Source organism: Leptonychotes weddellii, chromosome 4 (genome assembly GCF_054177405.1).
Source record: "Leptonychotes weddellii isolate Sample4059 chromosome 4, ASM5417740v2, whole genome shotgun sequence".
Lineage (NCBI taxonomy): Eukaryota > Metazoa > Chordata > Mammalia > Carnivora > Phocidae > Leptonychotes > Leptonychotes weddellii.
This window is the reverse complement of record NC_138372.1, coordinates 84,211,802-84,232,133: the sequence shown is the minus strand read 5'-3', so window position 1 is coordinate 84,232,133 and position 20,332 is coordinate 84,211,802. Positions and strand designations below refer to the sequence as shown.

At 42.2% G+C, this 20,332-nt stretch overlaps 1 protein-coding gene and 1 long non-coding RNA gene across 4 annotated transcripts in view; one reads left to right on the top strand and one right to left on the bottom strand.

Moving 5' to 3' along the window:
• Positions 1–6: 6 nt before the first annotated feature.
• On the bottom strand, positions 7–16,888 carry LOC115937932 (uncharacterized). 2 transcript variants are annotated; one of them, XR_014144073.1, is made up of 5 exons: positions 16,604–16,888; positions 16,244–16,375; positions 9,012–9,209; positions 5,822–6,040; positions 7–4,132 (listed from the first exon to the last, which is right to left on the bottom strand). It is a non-coding gene; the product is annotated as an uncharacterized LOC115937932 (long non-coding RNA). The 2 variants fall into 2 exon arrangements; XR_014144072.1 differs by having other exon boundaries at positions 16,244–16,888.
• Positions 16,889–16,999: 111 nt separating this feature from the next.
• Positions 17,000–20,332, top strand: part of PSMA5 (proteasome 20S subunit alpha 5) — a 24,385-nt gene continuing 21,052 nt past the window's right edge. Inside the window, exon 1 of one of the 2 annotated variants that reach the window (XM_081815606.1) lies at positions 17,000–17,157. In XM_081815606.1, coding sequence (XP_081671732.1) covers positions 17,129–17,157 — 29 coding nt within the window. In that variant the 5' untranslated portion in view covers positions 17,000–17,128. The remainder of the gene's footprint in view (positions 17,158–20,332) is intronic. The other variant, XM_081815607.1, reaches the window with a different exon arrangement.

Sequence of the window (20,332 nt, the reverse complement as noted above, 5' to 3'; positions counted from 1 at the left end):
TACACATAATTCCTTCTACTTTGAACATTCTCCATGCCCTAATCCCACCTCCATATACCTCTTACTGTGTGACAGGATCTATGCCCTGAATAAGGGAACACCTCTCTTCCCTTAAGAAGTTCACAGTTTAATAAGAGACATGCAAAAAAATTCACCACTTTATAATAAATGCAATAAAAGTATGGCCACAGGAAGAAATATTTATCTATCTCTGAGAGTTAGGAGAGGGCACTTAAATAGAAGAACCAACATGCCTCAAAGACAGAGGCAAGGACATGAGCAGATACAAGAAGTTTGGTACTATTGGAGAGTTATGGCAAGAAGGTGGCAGGAGGCACCTTGGGTGCTGTGTTAAGGGGCTTGAAGTTTATCCAAAATGCAAAGAGGTTGTCCCCTACAAAGAGTTTTATGGAGAGGCATGAATAGTGTTATCAAATTGGTAGTAGTTTGAGAAAAAGGCCTGGATAAAAGAAGGTGAAGGCAAAATGTCAAATAGGAGAATACTATAATAGTCCCAGCAACTGATGATGGCAACTGAATAAAGGCAAAGGTAGTGGGAATAGAGAGAAGGTGGGTTGAAGATGCATTTAAGAGGTAGAATTGATAGGACTTGGTGACTGAACAAAACAGGTAAATTCCTTATCCTTATGGAGCTTGCATTCTAGAATGGAAGGCAGATAATATGTCCAATAAACAAATGCATACATGATATGATACCTTGTAGTATTACGGCCTGTGAAAGAAAATAGAGCAGAGTAAAATCACAGCTAGTGAAGGAGAGAGTTATATAGATAGAGTGGTCCCTATGAGGAGGTGACATTTGAACAGAAAAGAAATGAGCCATGTGAATATATTTGAAGAAAGACTATTTCAAGTAGAGGGAACTACAGGTGCAAATGTCCAGAGAAGGGATATGTTTGTCAATGTTTGAAGAACAACGATAAGACTAGTATGGCTAAAGCACAGAACAAAGGAAGGGGAGAGTGGAAGGAGATAAAGTCAGAATATAGCAAGAGGTCAGATGATGAGTTCCATAGATAATGGAAAGAACTTTGGGTTTTTTTGGTTTTTTTTTTTAAGAGTCGTTTGTTTATGAGAGAGAGAGAGAGCAAGCACAAGTGTGTGGAGGAGCAGAGGGAGAAGCAGACTCCCCACTGAGCAGGGAGCCTGATGTGGGGCTTGATCCCAGGACCTGAGATTATGACCTGAGCTGAAGGTAGATGCTTAACTGACTGAGCCACCCAGGCGCCCTAGAATTTATTTTAGTGTAATGAAAATCACTGGAAGGTTTTGAACAGGGAAGTGGCATATTCCAACTTACACTGTAAAAGGATTACTCCCAATACACTATAGTGAGGGAAGTGTGGAAGCTGGGTAGCCAGTTAGGAGGAAAGGATCTAGGTAAAAGATGATGGTGGTTTGGGCTATAGTAGAAGTGATCAAGGTGGTGAGAACTAGTCAGAACTGGGATATGTTTAGAAGGCTAGCTGATGTAATATGTTAATGGGTTGAATGAGGGTAGAGAGGAGTCAACAATGATCCCAACATTTCAGGCTTGAGCAACAGACTGAATCATAGAACCATTTACTGAGATGGAGAAAATTGAAGGGACTTAGGTTTGATAAATGCAAGAATTGTTTTAGACGTGTTTAGGTTGGAATGCTGTTAGATGTTCAAGTAGAGTAGATAGTAGAAATAGGAGTCTGGAATTGAGGGGAAAGGTTGAGCCTGTAGATATAATTTTTGGAATCATTTAACATGACATTTCAGATGATAGAATTGGTTAAGATTTTCTAAGATGAATGTAAGCGAAAACTGAGTAGAAGTCGAAGGATGGAACTAGAATACTCCAGTACTTAAAGGTTGAGAAGAGAAAGACAATCCAACAAAGAAACTAAGGAGTGGCTAGTGAGATGAGAAGAAAATCAGTAGAGGATGGAAGCCAGGTAAAGATAGTTGTTCAAGAAAGAGGAAATGATCACTGGCCAAGCTGCTCTTGGGTCAAGTAAGTTGAGAATTAGATTTGGCAGTATGGTGACCTTGATAAGAGAAGTCTCAGAAGAGTAGTAGGGATAAAAGACTCATAAGAGATTTTATGTATCATAAAGGTTAAGATACAGTGGAAAGAAAGAAAGCGAGAAGTACCACCATATAAAGGGAACAGAGAAGTAGTGCAGTAGCTGGACAGACATGCTGTCAAGGGAGAGGTTTTTTGTTGTTGTTGTTTAAGAAGGGAGGGAAGATTGGTGATGCAGGAGAGGGTAAAATAAGTGTGGAGGCAAAGTCCTTGAGTAGGTGAGTTCTCTAGACACTTGAATATTTAGGCCTAGAGCTCAAGAAAGATGTGGAGACTAGAGATGCAGATTTTTGAAATGATTAACATATACAGAAGGGACAAATGTGGGAATGAATAAGTTGTTTGCGGAGAGTGAAAAACAGAAGCCAAAGACAGAACCCTGAGGTATCAAAAAATTTAAGGGAACAAGGGGAGGAGATCCAATAAGGAATACTGAGAAGGAATGTCCTCTATTTGCCAGCTATTTTTATGCCCATAGCACATGGCACATTGTTTTATCTCTAATGCCTGGAAAGCCTTCCCTTCCCTGGATTCATACCCGTCTCTCATAGTACTTTATGCAAATCTTTATTAGCACTTATTTCACTGCATTTACATTATATGTAGTCTTCCATCAGCCTGAAGATCCCCTCTGCCAAAAACTTTATTCATCTTTTTATCTACAACTCTTAACATAATGCATAGTAGGTGCTAAATAAATGATGCATGGAGCAGGGGGAAGTTAATCCACAAATAGAATGTGTAATATATATAAGCATTAGAAAGTGTCAATATGCATTTTATGACTTTCTAAAAGAAATATATATGTTGGAAAGAACTCACCAGTGAAGCCATCTGGAGTTTTCTTTGTAGAAAGATTTTAAATTATGAATTCACTTTCTTTAAAATATAAAATGTAGAATTTTCTATTTATTATTGTTTTAGTAAGTTTTGTTTCTCAAAATTTTCCATTTCATCTAGATTGTCAAATGTATTGGTAAAAAATTTCTTATAATGTCCTCACATTTTTATTGTCTATAGGACCTGTACTAATGTCCCCTTTTTTATTGCTGATATTGGTAATGTGTTTTCTTGTACTCTTCCTTGATTGGTCTTGCTAGGAGTTGATTAATCTTTTTAGTCCTTTTGAAGTTTAATAAGTTTTGGCTTTGTTGACTCTTTGTTGGTTAATGAGTGTTGGCTCTTGTACATCTGCTTTTTATTTCATTGATTTATGATTTTATCTTTATTTCCTTTCGTTTATTTCCTTTTTAAACTTTCTTTGCATAAATTTGCTGTTTCTTTCTCTACATTTCCCTGTGAGCTCTAAATCCTATGGGTAGTTCTCTAGCAAGAGTAGTGCATTAGTGGAATCCCAAGTCTCAAAGGAATGAGCCTGATTTATTAGCCCATGATGCTCAGTCATTAGCTAAGAATGGGTTGTGAGAATGGCCTCAGTTGTGAACATATTGGTGGATCCAGGTCAGTAGTTGAGACTACCAATTAACCATGTTCTGCACGGAAGGGAATCCAGTGGCCCATTTTCAGAACCACCAGAATTCAACTCCTTTGCCCCACAGATCTATTTCTTCATTCAGGGGGTGCCTTGGTGGCTCAGTCGGGTAAGTGACCGACTCTTGATTTCAGTTCAGGTCATGATTTCAGGGTCCTAGGATCGAGCTGTATGTAGGGCTCTGTTCTCCACATTCAGTGGGAAGTCTGCTTGAGGATTTCTCTCCGTCTCTCTCTCCCCCTGCCCCTTCTCCCACTTGCACTCTCTCAAATAAATAAATAAATCTTTTTTAAAAATCATTATTTCTTGGGGTGCCTGGGTGGCTCGGTTGGTTAAGCATCTGCCTTTGGCTCAGGTCATGATCCCAGGGTCCTGGGATCGAGTCCCGCATCCGGCTCTGCTCAGTGGGGAGCCTGCTTCTCCCTCTCCCCTTGCTGCTGCTCCCCCTGCTTGTGCTCTCTCTCTCTGTCAAATGGATAAATAAAATCTTTGGGAAAAAATCATTATTTCTTCATTCAGGTTTGGGGAGAAGCTCTTCTATGGTTCCCACATGGCCTTTCTTCCTGAAGGAAAACATAGAAAAGGAAGGTTAGTGGGATGGACTACAGCAATTGATCTAGATGACATAACTGATACTCATCCTCTCCCTTTTCCACTTCCACTCTAAATTTCTCTCACACTCAGTTATCATCTTAGCAGGTCTTGGTGGCTTTTGTGGTGACATAATCCAAAGCTTTATTCCTGGTCTGAGCTTTTGGTAACCATTCTCTTCTCAGGTCAGGGATGCTACATATGTTCACAGTTACAGTGGGGCAAGGGAATATCAGATGTCCAAAGGGACCATATGAATTCTGTAAAGAGCAGTGCTACCTTTTCTTACTGATCAGGGTCAATTATCATTGTCATGATTGTTAACTCCTCTCTTTGCCTACAGGTCTCAGGAATAATGAGTTCAAAGTGCAGCAGTCTGGGCACCTGGGTGGCTCAGTCGTTAAACATCTGCCTTTGGCTCAGGTTGTGATCCCAGGGTCCTGGGATGGAGCCCCGCATCGGGCTCCCTGCTTGGCAGGGAGCCTGCTTCTCCCTCTCCCCCTCCCCCTGTCTGAGTTCCCTCTCTCGCTGTCTCTCTCTGTCAAATAAATAAATACAATTTTTTTTTTAATTTAAAGATTTTATTTATTTATTTATTTGACAGAGAGAGATATAGTGAGAGAAGGAACACAAGCAAGGGGAGTGGGACAGGGGGAAGCAGGCTTCCTGCTGAGCAGGGAGCCCAATGTGGGGCTCGATCCCAGGACCCTGGGATTATGACCTGAACCGAAGGCAGACACTAAACGACTGAGCCACCCAGGCGCCCAATAAATAAAATCTTAAAAAAAAAAAAAAAAGTGCAGCAGTCATAGCTTGTAGTTCAAAGGGACCCTTGTTGTGTCCCTTAATAGAAGTACAGTCTCTTCGAAGACCAGTACTTCCAGCCCTATAGATCCCAGATTTGTGGGTATGGGAAGCACAAAATCCTCTAGTGGGTCATTGGTAATAAAAGTAAATGGGGCTATTCCTGCATCTATTCCTTGATTAGTGGGCCTAAGTATTTTTCCTACTGGGGTCATAAAGACCTTTGATTTAATGTGTATGACACATCCTGAATGATAGCACCCAATTTTTTCAGAATATTTCCCTTGAGTGGCACTTCACCTGTGCCTTTAGAAAGTCATTCCAGCCCTCTGTGAGGTCAGCTTTTTCTGGATGGTATGGTATAACCAGTGGATCCCATGGATATGGGTCCATTCCCATCCCTCTTTTACCATAAAGCAGGGGCCCTGGTTGGATGCTATGTTACATAGGATTCTATGTCTGTAGATTAGGCAGTCCATAAGCCCCAATATAGTAATGTTGGCTAAGGATCTGTGGGTGGAAAGGAAAACCCATACCCAGAATAGCTATCTATATGTGTAAGAATGAATCACTGGCTCTTCCAAGATGGAAGGGACCCAGTGTAGTCAACCTGTCACCAACTAGCCAGTTGGTCTCCTTGAGTAATGGGGCCATATTAGGGGATCAGCATTGGTCTCTGTTGCTGACAGATTGGACATTAAGACATCAATATCAGCCTTGGAAATTAGGAGTCCATGCTTTGGGGACCTGTACATAGTCTCCATCCCTGCCACTATGGCCACTCCATTTATGTGCCTGTATTAGTTTCCTAGGGCTGCCTTTAACAAAGTAAGGTGATTTAAACAACAGATACTTACTGCCTTACAGTTCTGGAAGCTAGAAGTCTGAGTTCAAGGTGTCAGCAGGCTTGGTTCCTTTTGAGGGCTGTGAAATAAATTTCTGTCCCATGCTCTCCCCTAGCTTCTGGTGGTTTGCTGGCAATCGTTGGCATTCTTTGACTTCTGCTACATCACCCTGATCTCTGTTTTATCTGCACATGGCATTCTTTCTGTGTATCTCTGTCTTCACATGGCTGTCTGCTTATAAGAACATACTTGAATTAGGGGACCACACTACTCCAGTATGATGTCATCTTAACTTATTACATCTGCAAAAACCCTATTTCCAAATAAGGCCACATTTTAAGGTACTGGGAATTAGAACTTCAGCATGAGAATTTGAAAGGGGTATAAAACATAACCCATAACAGTGCCTATAACACAATCATGCTGGTTGCAAGGTGGCCAATGATTAAGGCTGGTAATGACAACTGGATGAGTCATTTTGTCTACTGGATTGCTTAGTGCCTCTTCCCTGGTGGATGCAAGATGTGATACAAAAATCTTCACACTTCATGCTCACTCCTGTATATTCATCCACATGACTCTATCCCATATCTCCTTGTCTTTGATCTTCTAGTCCTTTTCCTTCCAGGTCCTCTACTAGTTTCCCTACCAGGCCATTGACACCTGCCCAAGAACCTATATATATTCTTACTTCAGTCTGCTTCTCTCTCTTTTTTTTTTTTTTAGATTCTATTTATTTATCTGACAGAGGGACATAGCGAGAGAGGGAATACAAGCAGGGGGAGTGGGAGAGAGAGAAGCAGGCTCCCTGCCGAGTGGGGAGCCCGATGCGGGGCTCGATCCCAGGACCCGGGATCATGACCTGAGCCGAAGGCAGACGCCCAACAACTGAGCCACCCAGGCACCCCTCTGCTTCTCATTATACACAAAGCAGATGATCAGGGATGATCCTTGTAACTCTACCAACTGGGAAGATTTTCCCTCTTTGCTGTTTTTCAAAGACTCTCAAGAATGTGACTATAATGCAGCCACTATCTAATTTTGGTTTGCACCCACATACTAAGCTGACTCATCCATAAACCAAACTTAGGCTTCACCCTTCTTCCTTCAGCTGGTCATGGTATTGGTGCTGCTGTAGTGGGTTACATGGGGATCTGGGCTACCTGATCATGCAGCTTACAAGTGCCCCAGTTGTGCTTGATCTCCATCCCATATGTACCATTTTCATCTTACAACAGATGCTGCTGGGTCCATCTGAACCAACAGAACCCAGTCCATAACAAGTGGTTCTCGACACATGGTTACTTGGTATACTGTGGCTAAGGGTTCTGTCTTGACCAAGGCTCAGTATCTGGTTCTTAAAATGTGTCTAATTCTCTTTTGAAGACGGCATGACCTTGCTCCAGAGTCCTAGGGACTGCACTGTGATTTTTCCACTAGGGCTTACCATAAGCTCTGTCTTAGTCAGCTTGGGCTGCCATAACAAAATACCATAGACTGGGTGGCTGAAACAACAAAAATTTATTTTCTCACAGTTCTGGAGGCCAGAGGTCTGAGATCAGGATGCCAGCATGATCAGGATCTGGTGAAAGCTCTCTTCCTGATTTGTAGACAGATATACCTTCTCACAGATACACCTTCTCCTTATAGGGCAGAGAGAGAGAGCTCTCTGTTGCCTCTTTATCATCACATTAGGGGTTAGGGCTTCAACATATGAATGGGGGGCATTCAGTCCATAACATTCCACCCATGGCCCCCTAAAATTCATGTCATTATTGCATGCAAAATACATTCATTCCATCCCCAAAGCCCCAAAGCTCTTAATTCATTCCAGCATCAACTCAAGTCTCATCTGAATGTCATCTAAATCAGATATAGTGAGACTGGAGGTATGATTCATCCTGAGGCAGCTATGAATCTGTGAAATCAGACAAGTTATGTGCTTTCAAAATACAATCGTGGGACAGGCATATGACAGACATTCTCATTCCAAAAGGGAGAAGGAAAGGGTGATGATCCCAAGCAAATTAAAAATTTAGCAAGACAAAAATTCCATTAGATTTTAAGGCTTGAAAATAATCCTCCCTGGTGCAATGCTCTGCCCTCCAGGCACAGTAGGTGGCAGCATCACCCCCAAGGTTCTGCTGGGGAGTCCCACTCCCAAGGCTGTTGAAACTGAGGCAGTGGCCCTGATGATCTCCCAATCACTTCCAGGGTCATTTTTTTTTTTTTTTAAGATTTTATTTATTTATTTGACACAGAGAGAGAAAGCACAAGTAGGCAGAGAGGCAGGCAGAGAGAGAGGGAGAAGCAGGCTCTCCACTGAGCAGGGAGCCGGACGTGGGGCTCGATCCCAGGACCCAGGGATCATGACCTGAGCCGAAGGCAGCCCTTAACCGACTGAGCCACCCAGGCGCCCCTCACTTCCAGGGTCATTTTTCCCTCTTCTTGCATGTTCGCAGCCAAATAGCTCTATCATTCTGTCCTGTCAAATTCAGTAAGTCCAACAGCCTTCCTTCATTTGGTCCCATCTCCATCCCCTTCAGTTCAAATTGGCTGTGTTTCTGCTCCTATAATGCCATAAACTCTATCAATGATAATCTAGTTGTGCCATTGGTGTTCTCTTTAGAACATGCTTTCTCATTTTTTTGCAATATGAGAATTTTTTTGCAAGCTGAGAATTTTCTAAATCATCAAGTTCTGGTTCCTTTTTGCTTAACAATTCCTTCTTCAACTCATCTCTCTCCTTTTGCGTTTTACTATAAGCAATCAGGAGGAACCAAGCCCCTCCTTCAACACTTTGCTTAGAAATCTCCTCAGCTAAATATTCAGTTTTATCGCTCACAAATTCTACCTTCCACAAAACACTAGAATACAGTACAGCCAAGTTTTTTTGCCACTTTATAACAAGGTTCACCTTTCCGTCAGTTTCTTATTTCTACCTGATATCTCACCAGAATTGCCCTTAATGTCCATATTTCTAGCATGTACTTTAAAACTCTTCCAACTCCACCCATTATCGAGTTCTAAAGCTGCTTCCATATTTTGAGTTATTTGTTTCAGCTGCATTCCACTGTGGGTGTTAAGATCTGTATTAGCCAGGGATCTCCAGAGAAACAGAACCATTATAGTTATACAGATGTAGGTGTAAGTATAGATTATATAGCTATAGCTATTGATTTATTATAAAGAATTGACTCACATGATTATGGAAGCCGAGAAGTCCCAAGATCTGCAGTAATCAAGCTGGAGACCCAGGAGAGCTGATGTGTAGTTCCAGTCTGAATCCAAAGGCCTGAGAACCAGGAGGGCCAGTGAGGGCCAATGACGTAAGTTCCAGTCTGAAAGTTGGCAGGTTCAAGATCCAAGAAGAGCTGATGTTTCAGTCCGAGCCTGAAGGCTGGGAAAGACCAGCATCCTAGCTATACAATCAAGCAGGAATTCCCTTTTACTCAGTCTTTTTGTTCTATTCACGTCTTCAATTGATTGAATGAGGCCCACTGACATTAGGGATGGCAATCTGCTTTACTCACTCCATCAATCCGCTTTACTCATTCCATCAATCCAATGTTTTTCTGATTCAGAAACACACCCACAAACATACCCAGAATAATGTTTGACCAAATACCTGGGTATCCCATGGCCCCATCAAGTTGACATAAAATTAACCATCACAAGCTCCAAACTGCTTCTTTTCTTACCCTAACACCTCGAGGATTTTCCTGAAATATATGGCCAAAGTGGCAGAGATGCTTGTACTGTAACCTGCACTTTACCTGGTCTGGGCCCCAAAGCTGGAAATCTTCAATGTCACCTGGTAAATGGGCTGGAGCAGTATTCCTAAGTGTGCTATGTGTTGCTCCAGAACACAGAGAGACATACCAAGCCCTGTGCATTCTTCTTTGTGGTAGGGGATGCAAGATGTAACAATTTGTCTTTGACTTTGGAAGGCTATACTGATACACATGTGACCAGCTGACCCTTAAAAACTTCACGAAAGTGGCAAGTCCTTGAATCTTTAGAGCATTTTTCTTCTACTCTCTGGAGCATGGTCTTACCAATGCCTCCAGCATACTAGCCACCCCTTGCTTGTGCCATCTGAGCAGCATAAAATCGTTGATGCAGTGGGCCAAAGTGATATTCTGAGATGTTTAGGAGATTCAGATTTCTTTGGGCTTTATTATAACAGAAGGCAGAGCTAACCAATCTTGAGACAAAACTGTAAGTGAATAGTTATCTGTCCCACATGTATGTGAATCATTTCTGATGCTCTCTCCTAATCAGAATGGAAAATAATTCATTGAACAAATCACTGGCCACTCATCTTGTCCTGATGCCTTATTAATCTGCTCCAGCAATAAGACCATATCAAGCACAGCATGTGCAATTGGGGCTGTTACTTGCTGAAGCCTATGGTAGTCTACAGTCATTCTCTGGAATCCACCTAGTTTATGCAGGGGCCAGACAGGCTAATTAAATGGAGATATGATAGGCACCATCTTTCTTTTTTTAAAAGATTTTATTTATTTGAGAGAGAGACAGCGAGAGAGAGCACAAGCGGGGTGGGGGGTGGTTGGGGAGGGAGAAGCAGGCTCCCTGACAAGCAGGGAACCCAACACGGGACTTGATCCCAGGACCCCGGGATCATGACCTGAGGTGAAGGCAGACGCTCAACCGACTGAGCCACCCAGGCGCCCCGATAGGGACCATCTTTCATTTCCCCACATTCTTTAGGTCTTTAATGGTAGCACTAATTTCCACCAGGCCCCCCAGTATGTGATATTTTCGTTTGTTTTTTAATTTACTATGTTGGCCAGGGTGGAAGGTCATTTTCAGATGTTTCCACTTGGCTTTCCCCACTGATAGCTCTCACTTCACACAGGTCAAGGATTTAACGTTGGTATTACCGCAGCTGCTAAGTGTATGAATTCCAATTACATACTCAGGAACTGGAGAAATGACCACTGGGTGGGTCCACAGACACAATGGACCTACTGTAAACTAGGCTTTTACAGTTTACAGTTATGCCTTATTACCTGGGCCCCATTTGCCTCCATTCTAACAAGAAGCCATGACAATGCTTTGGGTCTCAGGATATTTGATGTCAACTCAGACCCTGAGTCCAATAGTTCTCACTTTTTCTGGTTACTCCTCTTCCCCACTGTGTAATCACTGAAGTAAATGGCCATAGGTATCTTTGGGAAAGGACCAGGGAATCATTACATTTATACTTGCTGCACTGAAGCACGATCTGCCACCTCTAAGTCAATGAGTTTCAGATCTGAAAAATGGCTCAGATTGGGACACTGAACAAGGGATAATGACTTTTTGGGTGAAATCAACCTCAGTATCCTGCTCCTCCGTTTTGGCCTTTTCTTGGGGTTATAGATGTTAATAGGTTTCCCATCTATTTCACCCCTACAGATGCCAACCTCTACATCCATCTCCACAACTCCCTGTAAGCCCCTTTGGCTGCCACTCATCAGATGTTGTTGGTCTTTATAATTGTAGCCTCCTGGCTTCTAGTGACCAAGTGCCACCATTTGGCTCTGCTACTTGGGGAAGGGGAATTTTATTCCCATAGTTATTAATGAACCCTAACTCTGTGACTACTATTATTAGCTCAGGACTGTAGAGAACTTCTTGATGTTGCTGCCCCTTACTAGAGGATTTCTAATGGCCTTCTGGTGTATCTCCTGGGCTCTCCTATGAAACATAATCCTCTGATGGGTCTTCTGGCCTCATACATATCCATTCCAGCATGCCTATTTTCCCCAGTCTTTTAATTCATTCTACCATATATGCCCTGGCAACCCTAACGTTTCTACTTTGCTCAGCATTGGCCATCACTTTCTCTAGGTTTCTAAGAGCATCCCCCCCAACAGTGAGTCATTTTATCCCCAAGAGTCCTTGCCAGTGTGTTAAATCCTGACTCAAGAAAGTGTTCCTAAGTCAATAAATTCTTGATTATCTAATCTAATATTCCAGCCCCCATGATCAAGCAACCTCAAAACTCAATTGCAGGGTACTCCCCTGACTTCTTTGTGTATGCTAGCTAATTCTTACAGCTTCTTTGTATATGATCTCTTTCCTCCTTTATCAGGTCAGGCATGTTTTCAGCTGGGTTATGCTAGGAGTTGACTCTAGTTATTAGCATGGCAGCCAGGGGAGGAGTGGCTCTGCAGTGTCTTTCAGCACGGGAGAAATACTAGTTCTTAGTATGAAGAGGTAGACCATCTCTGCAAGCTTTGAAAGTCCACAAGGGTCTGCAGAGCTAACCTCCTTACAGTTGTGAATCCAGATGTCCCATCCCTTGTTTCAGGGTTTCAGGTTTCCTCAACCAGGGCCCTAACCTGCTTTGGCCACACATTTTAATGTCTCTGGGGCTCTGTGCCGCTAACTACCATGTCCTAAGTCTGTGGCATAGCTGTGTCAGCTCTTCCATTGCAGGAGATAAAATCCTCTTTGTAAGTTACAAAAGAGGTCCTCTGTCTCTCATACTTGGCCATTAACCAAGGGAGACCTTTGCTTTTTCCTTATCCCTCCTGAGTATCAATACAACTTAGCAGTAACCAGCCAATTCCACTGTCCTTGTAGGCATTGCCCACCCCCACGCCCATGTATTTCAAATGCCTGAAATTGTATTCTTCTTTCTCCTCCATTGGGATGCTTTCCCAGGTCACTGCTGATGAAATCTTTAGCAGCTGGATCACCACCTTGTGCTGGGACTACCCATGCCCCTATACTACTCAGGATAATACTGTCTTTGCCCACCAGGTAGTGAGTGAGCTGGTCCTGAAACCTCATTTTATTATCTAGCTTTTGTTTTTGTTTTTTGACCTCTCCTGGTACCACTTGTGTTAGTTTGGATCCTCTGAGCAGTTGCCAAGGTGGGGTTTGGCAGGTATATTAGCTAGGGCTGCCATAACAAAATATCATGGACTGGGTGGCTTAAACAACAGAAATTTCTTTACAGTTCTGGAGCCAAGAAGTCCAAGACCACGAGGTGAACAGGTTTGGTTTCTTCTGAGGCTTCTCCCTTGGCTTGCAGACGGCCAGCTTCTTGCTGTGTCCTCACATAGCCTTCCTCTGCACCATGCCCCCAGAGTCTCTCTGAGTCCAATTTCCTCTTCTTATAAGGACACCAGTCAGATTGGACTAGGGTTCATCCTAACAGCTTCATTTTAACTTAATTTTAACTGTATTTGGACCTACATCCAAATACAACCACATTCTGAGTTATTGGGTGTTTAGGGCTTCAACATATGAATTTTGGGGAGAACACAAGTCAGCCCATGACAACAGGCAGAAGATTTCTTAGGGGAAATGTCTGAAAGATAAAAGGGAGGGAGCAGGAGAACGTAGAAAATTGTGTAAATCCTGATACAGAACTGACACCTATGAAGGCAAGGGAAAAGAAAGGACTGAGTAGGCAGTGTCTCAGACTGCAGCACAGTTCTAAGAGTTTCAGCTAGGATGATGGGTGGTCCTCAAGCCAATGCTGCCCATTGGAGGAGTCCCATATATTCCAACAATGACACTGCATTAGTATTCCTGCCATGCTCAGTAGTTGGCCAGGACTGGCCAATTATTATTTCTTAAGGGGCCTGCAAGAATCAAAACTTGTTAAACCTCTTAATATCCTTGGTGAAAAATTTTTGCTTATTTTAAAATATTCTTACAAAATGACTGAAGAAAAAAAAAAAATTATAAGGTGAAGCAGCCAAATCTAAAATGTCTCTTTATGTAAATAACAAATTGTAGCTACTAGAGATAAAAGTAGATAGATGGATTTGGGGAACATGATATCTAGGAAGAGCAAAGGGACCTCGATTATAGATTGATTTGAAATCGCTTACAAAATTCTCCACATACATATATTTTCTGTCATTCACCCAGGAATGTCTGACACAAAGTAATAATACAGGATATTTACTAACAAATCTGAGTATTTTCAATACTTGTTGGGTTATTAACTTTGCCAAACTATTTCATTTACTTGCAGTGGAATGACAAGGCTTCTAATCTATAGATACTTAATTGTAATATAGTTAAGACCTCTGTGTTTCATCTCTTAAAATGATTACAGCAGCTTTTAATTAGGGGGTCATTTTTGTATGTGCAAAAAAGTACCAAAATATCTGAGAGCTCTCATTCTGTGGGTGAATACATAACTTTCATTAATGTCCAAGTGATTTGCATTTCTCTGGGAAGAAACAGTCTTTCTCATCTCTCAGTATGTCACCTAAAAGAGTTGTGACCGACAAACTCTTGTCAAGTTTATAAAAAAAACCCAAACCAACCAACCAATCAAACTCCACAAAGGAAATTAAGAAAAAAAAAAAGAAAAATTAGTGTTAAATTAAATTTTAAAGAGTGGCAATCTGAAATACTGAATTTTCTATTTAATTCTCCAAGTGACACATATATTAACCTCTATATAACTAGTATGTTTATAGTAATCAATCAATAATTGTCTATTTACTCAACAATCTAGAGCATCTACTATATGCAAGGTATTAGGCTGAGTAAGACACAGTACTGGTGCTCAAAGAACTCACATTTCAATTAGTTTCCTTTTAAAAGAAAAGTATTTTTATTGTGGTAAAATATATGTAAAATTTACCATTTTTAACTGTACAGTTCAGTGGCATCAAGTACATTCACACTATTGTACAATCATCATACACAATCCATCCCCAGAAATTTTTCATCATCCCGCACTGAAATTCTGTACCTATTAAACAATAATTCCTCAGCCCCTTCTTCCCCTGCCCCAGGCAACCACTAGTCTACTTTGTGTGTCTAGGAATTTTACTATTCTAGGTACCTTATATAAGTACAATAACACAATGTTTGTCCTTTCATGTTTGGCTTATTTCACTTAGCATAATGTCTTCAATCTCCATCCTAGTTGTAGTATGTATCAAAATTTCATTCCTTTTTAAGGCTAAAGTAATACCTGTTCTATGTATATAGTACATTTTGTTTATTCTCAATTACTTTAAAGTAGCTAATCTCTCATTTTATTTCTTTCAAAGAGATACCATGAGGCTTTTAAAATTACTTTAAGCTAGTGTCTGTAGCCTCCCAGTAGCTCCCCAGATGCCAGTTCCCTCCTTTTGCTGCCACCACTCAAAGTACAAGGTGCTCTCTTTTGTGGTTAGTTTTTGAAACAATTCCTGATCCCTTTTGTATTTCTCTTTATAAGTCATGGGGACAGTTATACACATTTTCAGGTGTCTTTTTAAAAAAGTAACATTTTCTAGTTTATGTATAGTTAGAAACATTTACAAATTAGGCAATTTCAGGTACATAAAGAATTCAGTTTGGGGATCAGTTCTTACTGGTTTCTTCATTTGGATAGTATTATCTCCAGTCCACCCGGGACTATTCTGCCACAGTTCATTTTGCTTCAGGACCAATGTGCCGAGCTCCCCAATATGTTTTAGATACCCTTCTCGGTTTCTGAATGTAGCTCATTTTCTCATGTTTTATTACATTCATTTCTTTTTTGTCTTCTGTGGCTCCTTTATCATTTTTCTCAGAGGGACACTTGGTTCAACTTTTTAATGAAACATTTATTGAATTGATCATAGGCAAGAAACTATATAACAGGTGCTGGATTTTTAATACCATGAGGACCCATTTTCTTGGGAGAAAGTAAGATTTCCCTTATTAGCCACCATCAGCTACTGGCTCCCCTTCATTTATGGTATATGGGGCACAAACACACTTACCCAGAGGAGATTCCACATTCAAGTGATTTTTTGAAACATTCACTGCCATACCTGATATTAGTAGGGGCTGCAGAGCACCTTGCATCCCTGAGTGTTCAGGAAATACTATTATGCTCAAGTACCTATATGGGTTTATATGTGATACCTATGTAGGTATATAGTTACTATATATTAATTTCAAAATAACCTTGAAAGAGCAGGCACAGTGAATTTAACTGGCATTTTTCAATAGAAAGACCACATTAGTTGGCCGGAAGGATGCAAGGTTCTTTTCTCAGAAATCTAACAGATTCCTGAGGATTGCTACTTGGAACTTCTCGTTTTTATTAGTGTCAAACATCTGGTTGGCTAGGAACCACAAAATGATATTCCTGCCGAATTTATGAAGGTAGGAAATAAATGATGGTAAAAACAGATTTCAATTTCCGAAAGACGTATTTCTACATTCCCTCCACGACTGAAATGCTTTGGTCATTTACAAACCTAACCTAGGACCATATATGAACTTTTCTTGAGATATACGAGGCCTGGAGAAGTTAAGACTTGACCAGTAGTATCATACTGATTGGAATGAAACCCTGGCATTTCCCTTTCAGTCATACACTGCCTATCAATGGCTTCTTAACTAGCTATCTTTCTTGAACAAATAATTCATTTTACAGCCTTTCCTGAAGCTGTGAAGTTGTTCTCCTACCTTAGGGAAGGGAAGCAGGGAGCACGAAGCACAAAAAGGCGGCACCGTCAGCTAAATTCTCCATGAATGACAGAAAAAGCAGTGAGCCATACGAATCCCAGATCCAAGGCTCGGCGTTAGCGGATCTAAAACCTGTACTGGGGAGGGCGGGGGAAGGGCAAGGAGTGGAAGGAAATGCAGGTAAAATTACCCTGACCAGGCGGCAACTTGGAGACTTTTTCCCGCTGACTAAAACCCACCAACTTTTCTCAAACGAACCACGCGGTAGGGTGGGCAGAAGCGAATGGACTCGCCCACAGCGCCCGCTCACACCCACGGTAGCGCCCCCCATCACCGCCCACGGCGAGTCCTGGAGCGCACCACACAGCTCCTTGGAGAGACCGCACCAGATCCGGAAGAGCCGGGAATCCGCGAAAGGCTGGGCGGGTGCACGGCGGGGAGAAAAATGGGACCAACGTACTCCGGCGCGGATTACTGGAGCCTATCAAACCAGAGAGTTCAGACAGCTCAACTCTCCGTACAAGGTCTCCCGATTGCCAATCTTAGGGGGAGTTCATACCTCGTCTAAAAGAACTCTCCCCACGCACCTTCGGCTCCGAGCGCACTAGCAACCACCCGCGATTTAAGCAGAACGACGGCCTTCGTCCCGCCCTCCCTGAAACCAACCCAGGCCAGGCACGGCGGCACGTTGGCCCAATCACCTCGGCGGGAACTAAGACCAACCAATAGGAGGCAGGCACAGGAGGGCGGGCTAAGTCGCGGGCGCACGCGCAGTTGGGAGCAGGGCCTCGCTTCTGTGGTGGTGTGGGTGAGTTGGGTGCTGGTTGACTCGTGTTGGCCCTCAAAAACCCCGCGTAGCCGCTGCCACCCTCTCCTGCCCTCACCATGTTCCTCACCCGGTCTGAGTACGACAGGTCTGTGCGTCGGGGGAAATGGGGTCGGGGTTATGGGTGGGCAGGACTGGGGCCCGGTCCCGGCCTGGGTTCTGCCGTGTCATGGGGCGCCCCAGGAACCCGAGTCTGGCCGGGCCTGGGGATCTCTTGCCCTCCCTGGCCGCCCGCAGTGATTCCCCAAGCTAGACGCGCGCCGGGTCCTACCGCTGAGTCACTACTAGGTCCTGACTGGGTGCGGAAGTGAGAAGCTCCGCTTTGTGCTTGAGGAAGAAGGCTCAGGGGCCGGGACTCTGACCTTTAACCCGGAGAAGTCCAGGGGTCACCCCCTCCCCCGTTCATCATTTCGTGAGGAGTATGACTGCCTTTTTAGAAAATGTGAACGTGTTGCCTGGAAGAAAAAGCAACTAGAGATTCTTTAATGGCTTTCGTAATTTCAGCTCCCCTTTCTAGGGAAACAACCTCGTTTTCCGTTTCTTAGTCGTGGAAATAGAGCAGCCTTTTCTTTGAGATGTAGGAGGGCATGCTGGGATGTATACTTTCTGCGAAAGCGCTAAGGCATTCTCAGGTATGCACAGATAGAGTGTGGAGTCTGATTTTATAGGAACTAGAATTTAGAGTGGTTCTCAAGAGTTTCCTCATCACGCTGATTCCACTAGACCTAGGCTTTTCTGACTCTTTAAGAAGCTTGAAGCAAGTTAGTTTGTGTGTGTTAAGGCCAGATCTGTTTTTCGAAATTAAGGTTGTGAGATTGTTGCATTTATTTAAAAAAAAAAAACACTTCTCAGGGCTTGGAAATGCTGAGTAATATTAAATTGTACATATTTATGCTGTAGACATTTTTACTTTCAGTTTCTGCTTTGGTCAGTTAGGTTTTCACATAACTATGAAAGTTTTGTGTTTATTTTTTAAGCCGGGAAAGGCAGATTTTTCTTTCCTACCAGGTCCTTAGAAGCTCCATTTTTTGTCAGAGTATGTGTTGACCTTGTCAAAAGTTTTTATCACCTGGAACTACCACTTTTTTATCCTTTTACTGACTCAGAATATATATGTGAAGTTTTAAAACTGACAGCTTTTCCTACTGTCCTATAAAATGACTATTAGTATTTATCTTCCCGAGCATTAAAAAGAATCATCTTTGGGTGATAGAATTTTGAGTTAGGGTGTGTATGATAGAAATTGTTATTATCAAAAAGCCTTTATTAAGGTTTTGTGATCCTTAGCTTCCTCAACGATTGCTTTGTGTTACTCATTTTTGTATCTTCCAAGAATGCCTAAAATACAGCTTTTTAAAATTCACTTAGCTAATATACTTGAATGCTTGCTGTGTATAAGGCACTGTTCTAGTTGCTGGCCATACAGCAGTGAACAATATCAAGATCTTTGCTCTCATATGGGAGACTGTCTTTTAAAGAACTATTTACAAAAATAACTGTAGTGTGAGTCAGAGTGTATTCATGTCATTAGAGAAATTCAAATCAAGTACTATAGAAGTTTTGTTGAGAGAGATTGCACTCAATATTAGGGGATCATTGAAAACTTTGAAAAAGAACTGGTATTTACCCTGAGTCTTGAGAAAGAGTAAGATTTTAATAAATATGGACTGTGAGAGTCAGTAGTTTTGAGGCCAAGAATATAGGATGCACAAAGGAGGGACAATGGGAAAGCACAGTGAATGTTTGGGAAAATTCGGTTCTGTATGGCACATGTGATGCATGTATGGGAATGGTGAACTATGGGAAAAACAGGTTGGTGCTAGATATTGAATGTTTTTTTTATGTGTGGTTATGGAGTTTGGGTCTTACTCTTTAGGCAACCATGTGCTATTAATTTTCATTTTAAGAAGATGTGTTTTGCAGAGATTATTTGACTGGAATAGAGGAAAGAGTGAGTCAATACCAGTTAGAAGGCTATTATAATAGGTGAAAGGTAATGAGGGCATTGAGAATGAAAGAAGAGTGTTGAGTTACTATGTGGGAGGAATTGATGTGACTTGGCATATTAATATGGGAGATGGGGAGAAATGAGTCAGATCATTCAGAACTTTCTAGCTTGGGGAACTGGGAGATTGGAGATGTTTTGAAATAAAAATGAAATAGGAATGGCAGGAGATGGAGCTGATTTTGCAAGGATGGCTGGATTTAAAGAGATATTTCAAATTGGAAAATGTTGAGTGTTCGGTGCTAATGGGATATTCAATTAAAAATGCTCAGGAGGCAATTAAATTAGTCAGGGAAGAGGTCAAACCGGTAATAGAGATTTTAAAGTAGTTGGTACTTAGTGTAAATGAAATAACCCAGGGAAACAGTAAAGTTTGAGCAGAGGGCCAAGAGCAGAGCCCACGTTAGAATGTAGTTAATACCTCACTAGGATGAAGTGCTTGAATTAGAGTGAAAATACTATATTCACATAATACTTTACACATTTCAAAGTTCTTTCCTACTCCATGCAATTCAATATTATCTGTGACAGAGGCAGCATAGGTTTTGGTTTTTGTTTTTCATTTGAGGGAATTAAAGCTAGTTGCAGAACTAGAACTTAATTCCAGGTCTTTCTGTCCTCACCTTTCACTCAGTGATTTTTTTTTTTTTTTTTAAGATTTTATTTATTTAACAGAGAGAGACATAGCGAGAGCAGCAACACAAGCAGGGGGAGTGGGAGAGGGAGAAGCAGGCTTCCCGCAGAGCGGGAAGCCCGATGTGGGACTCGATCCCAGGACCCTGGGATCATGACCTGAGCCAAAGGCAGACGCTTAACGACTGAGCCACCCAGGCGCCCTCACTCAGTGATTTTTAAAAATTGTTCCTGGGACGCCTGGGTGGCTCATTTGGTTAAGCATCTGACCGGGCTCAGGTCATGATCTCAGGGTTCTGGGATTGAGTCCTGAGTCAGGCTCCCCACTCAACATGGAGGAGTCTGCTTGTCCCTTTCTTGTCCCTCTCCCTCTGCTCCAGCCCCTGCTCGTGCTCTCTTTGTCTCTGTCTCTCAAACAAATTGAATCTTTAAAAAAAAAAAAAAAATTGTTCCTTATAGGTCATAACTTTTTTTTTTAAGATTTTATTTATTCATTTGACAGAGAGAGCACAAGCAGGGGGAGTGGCAGGCAGAGGGAGAGGGAAAAGCAGGCTCCGGAGCCTGATGTGGGGCCCGATGCCAGGACCCTGGGATCATGACCTGAGCTGAGGCAGATGCTTAACCA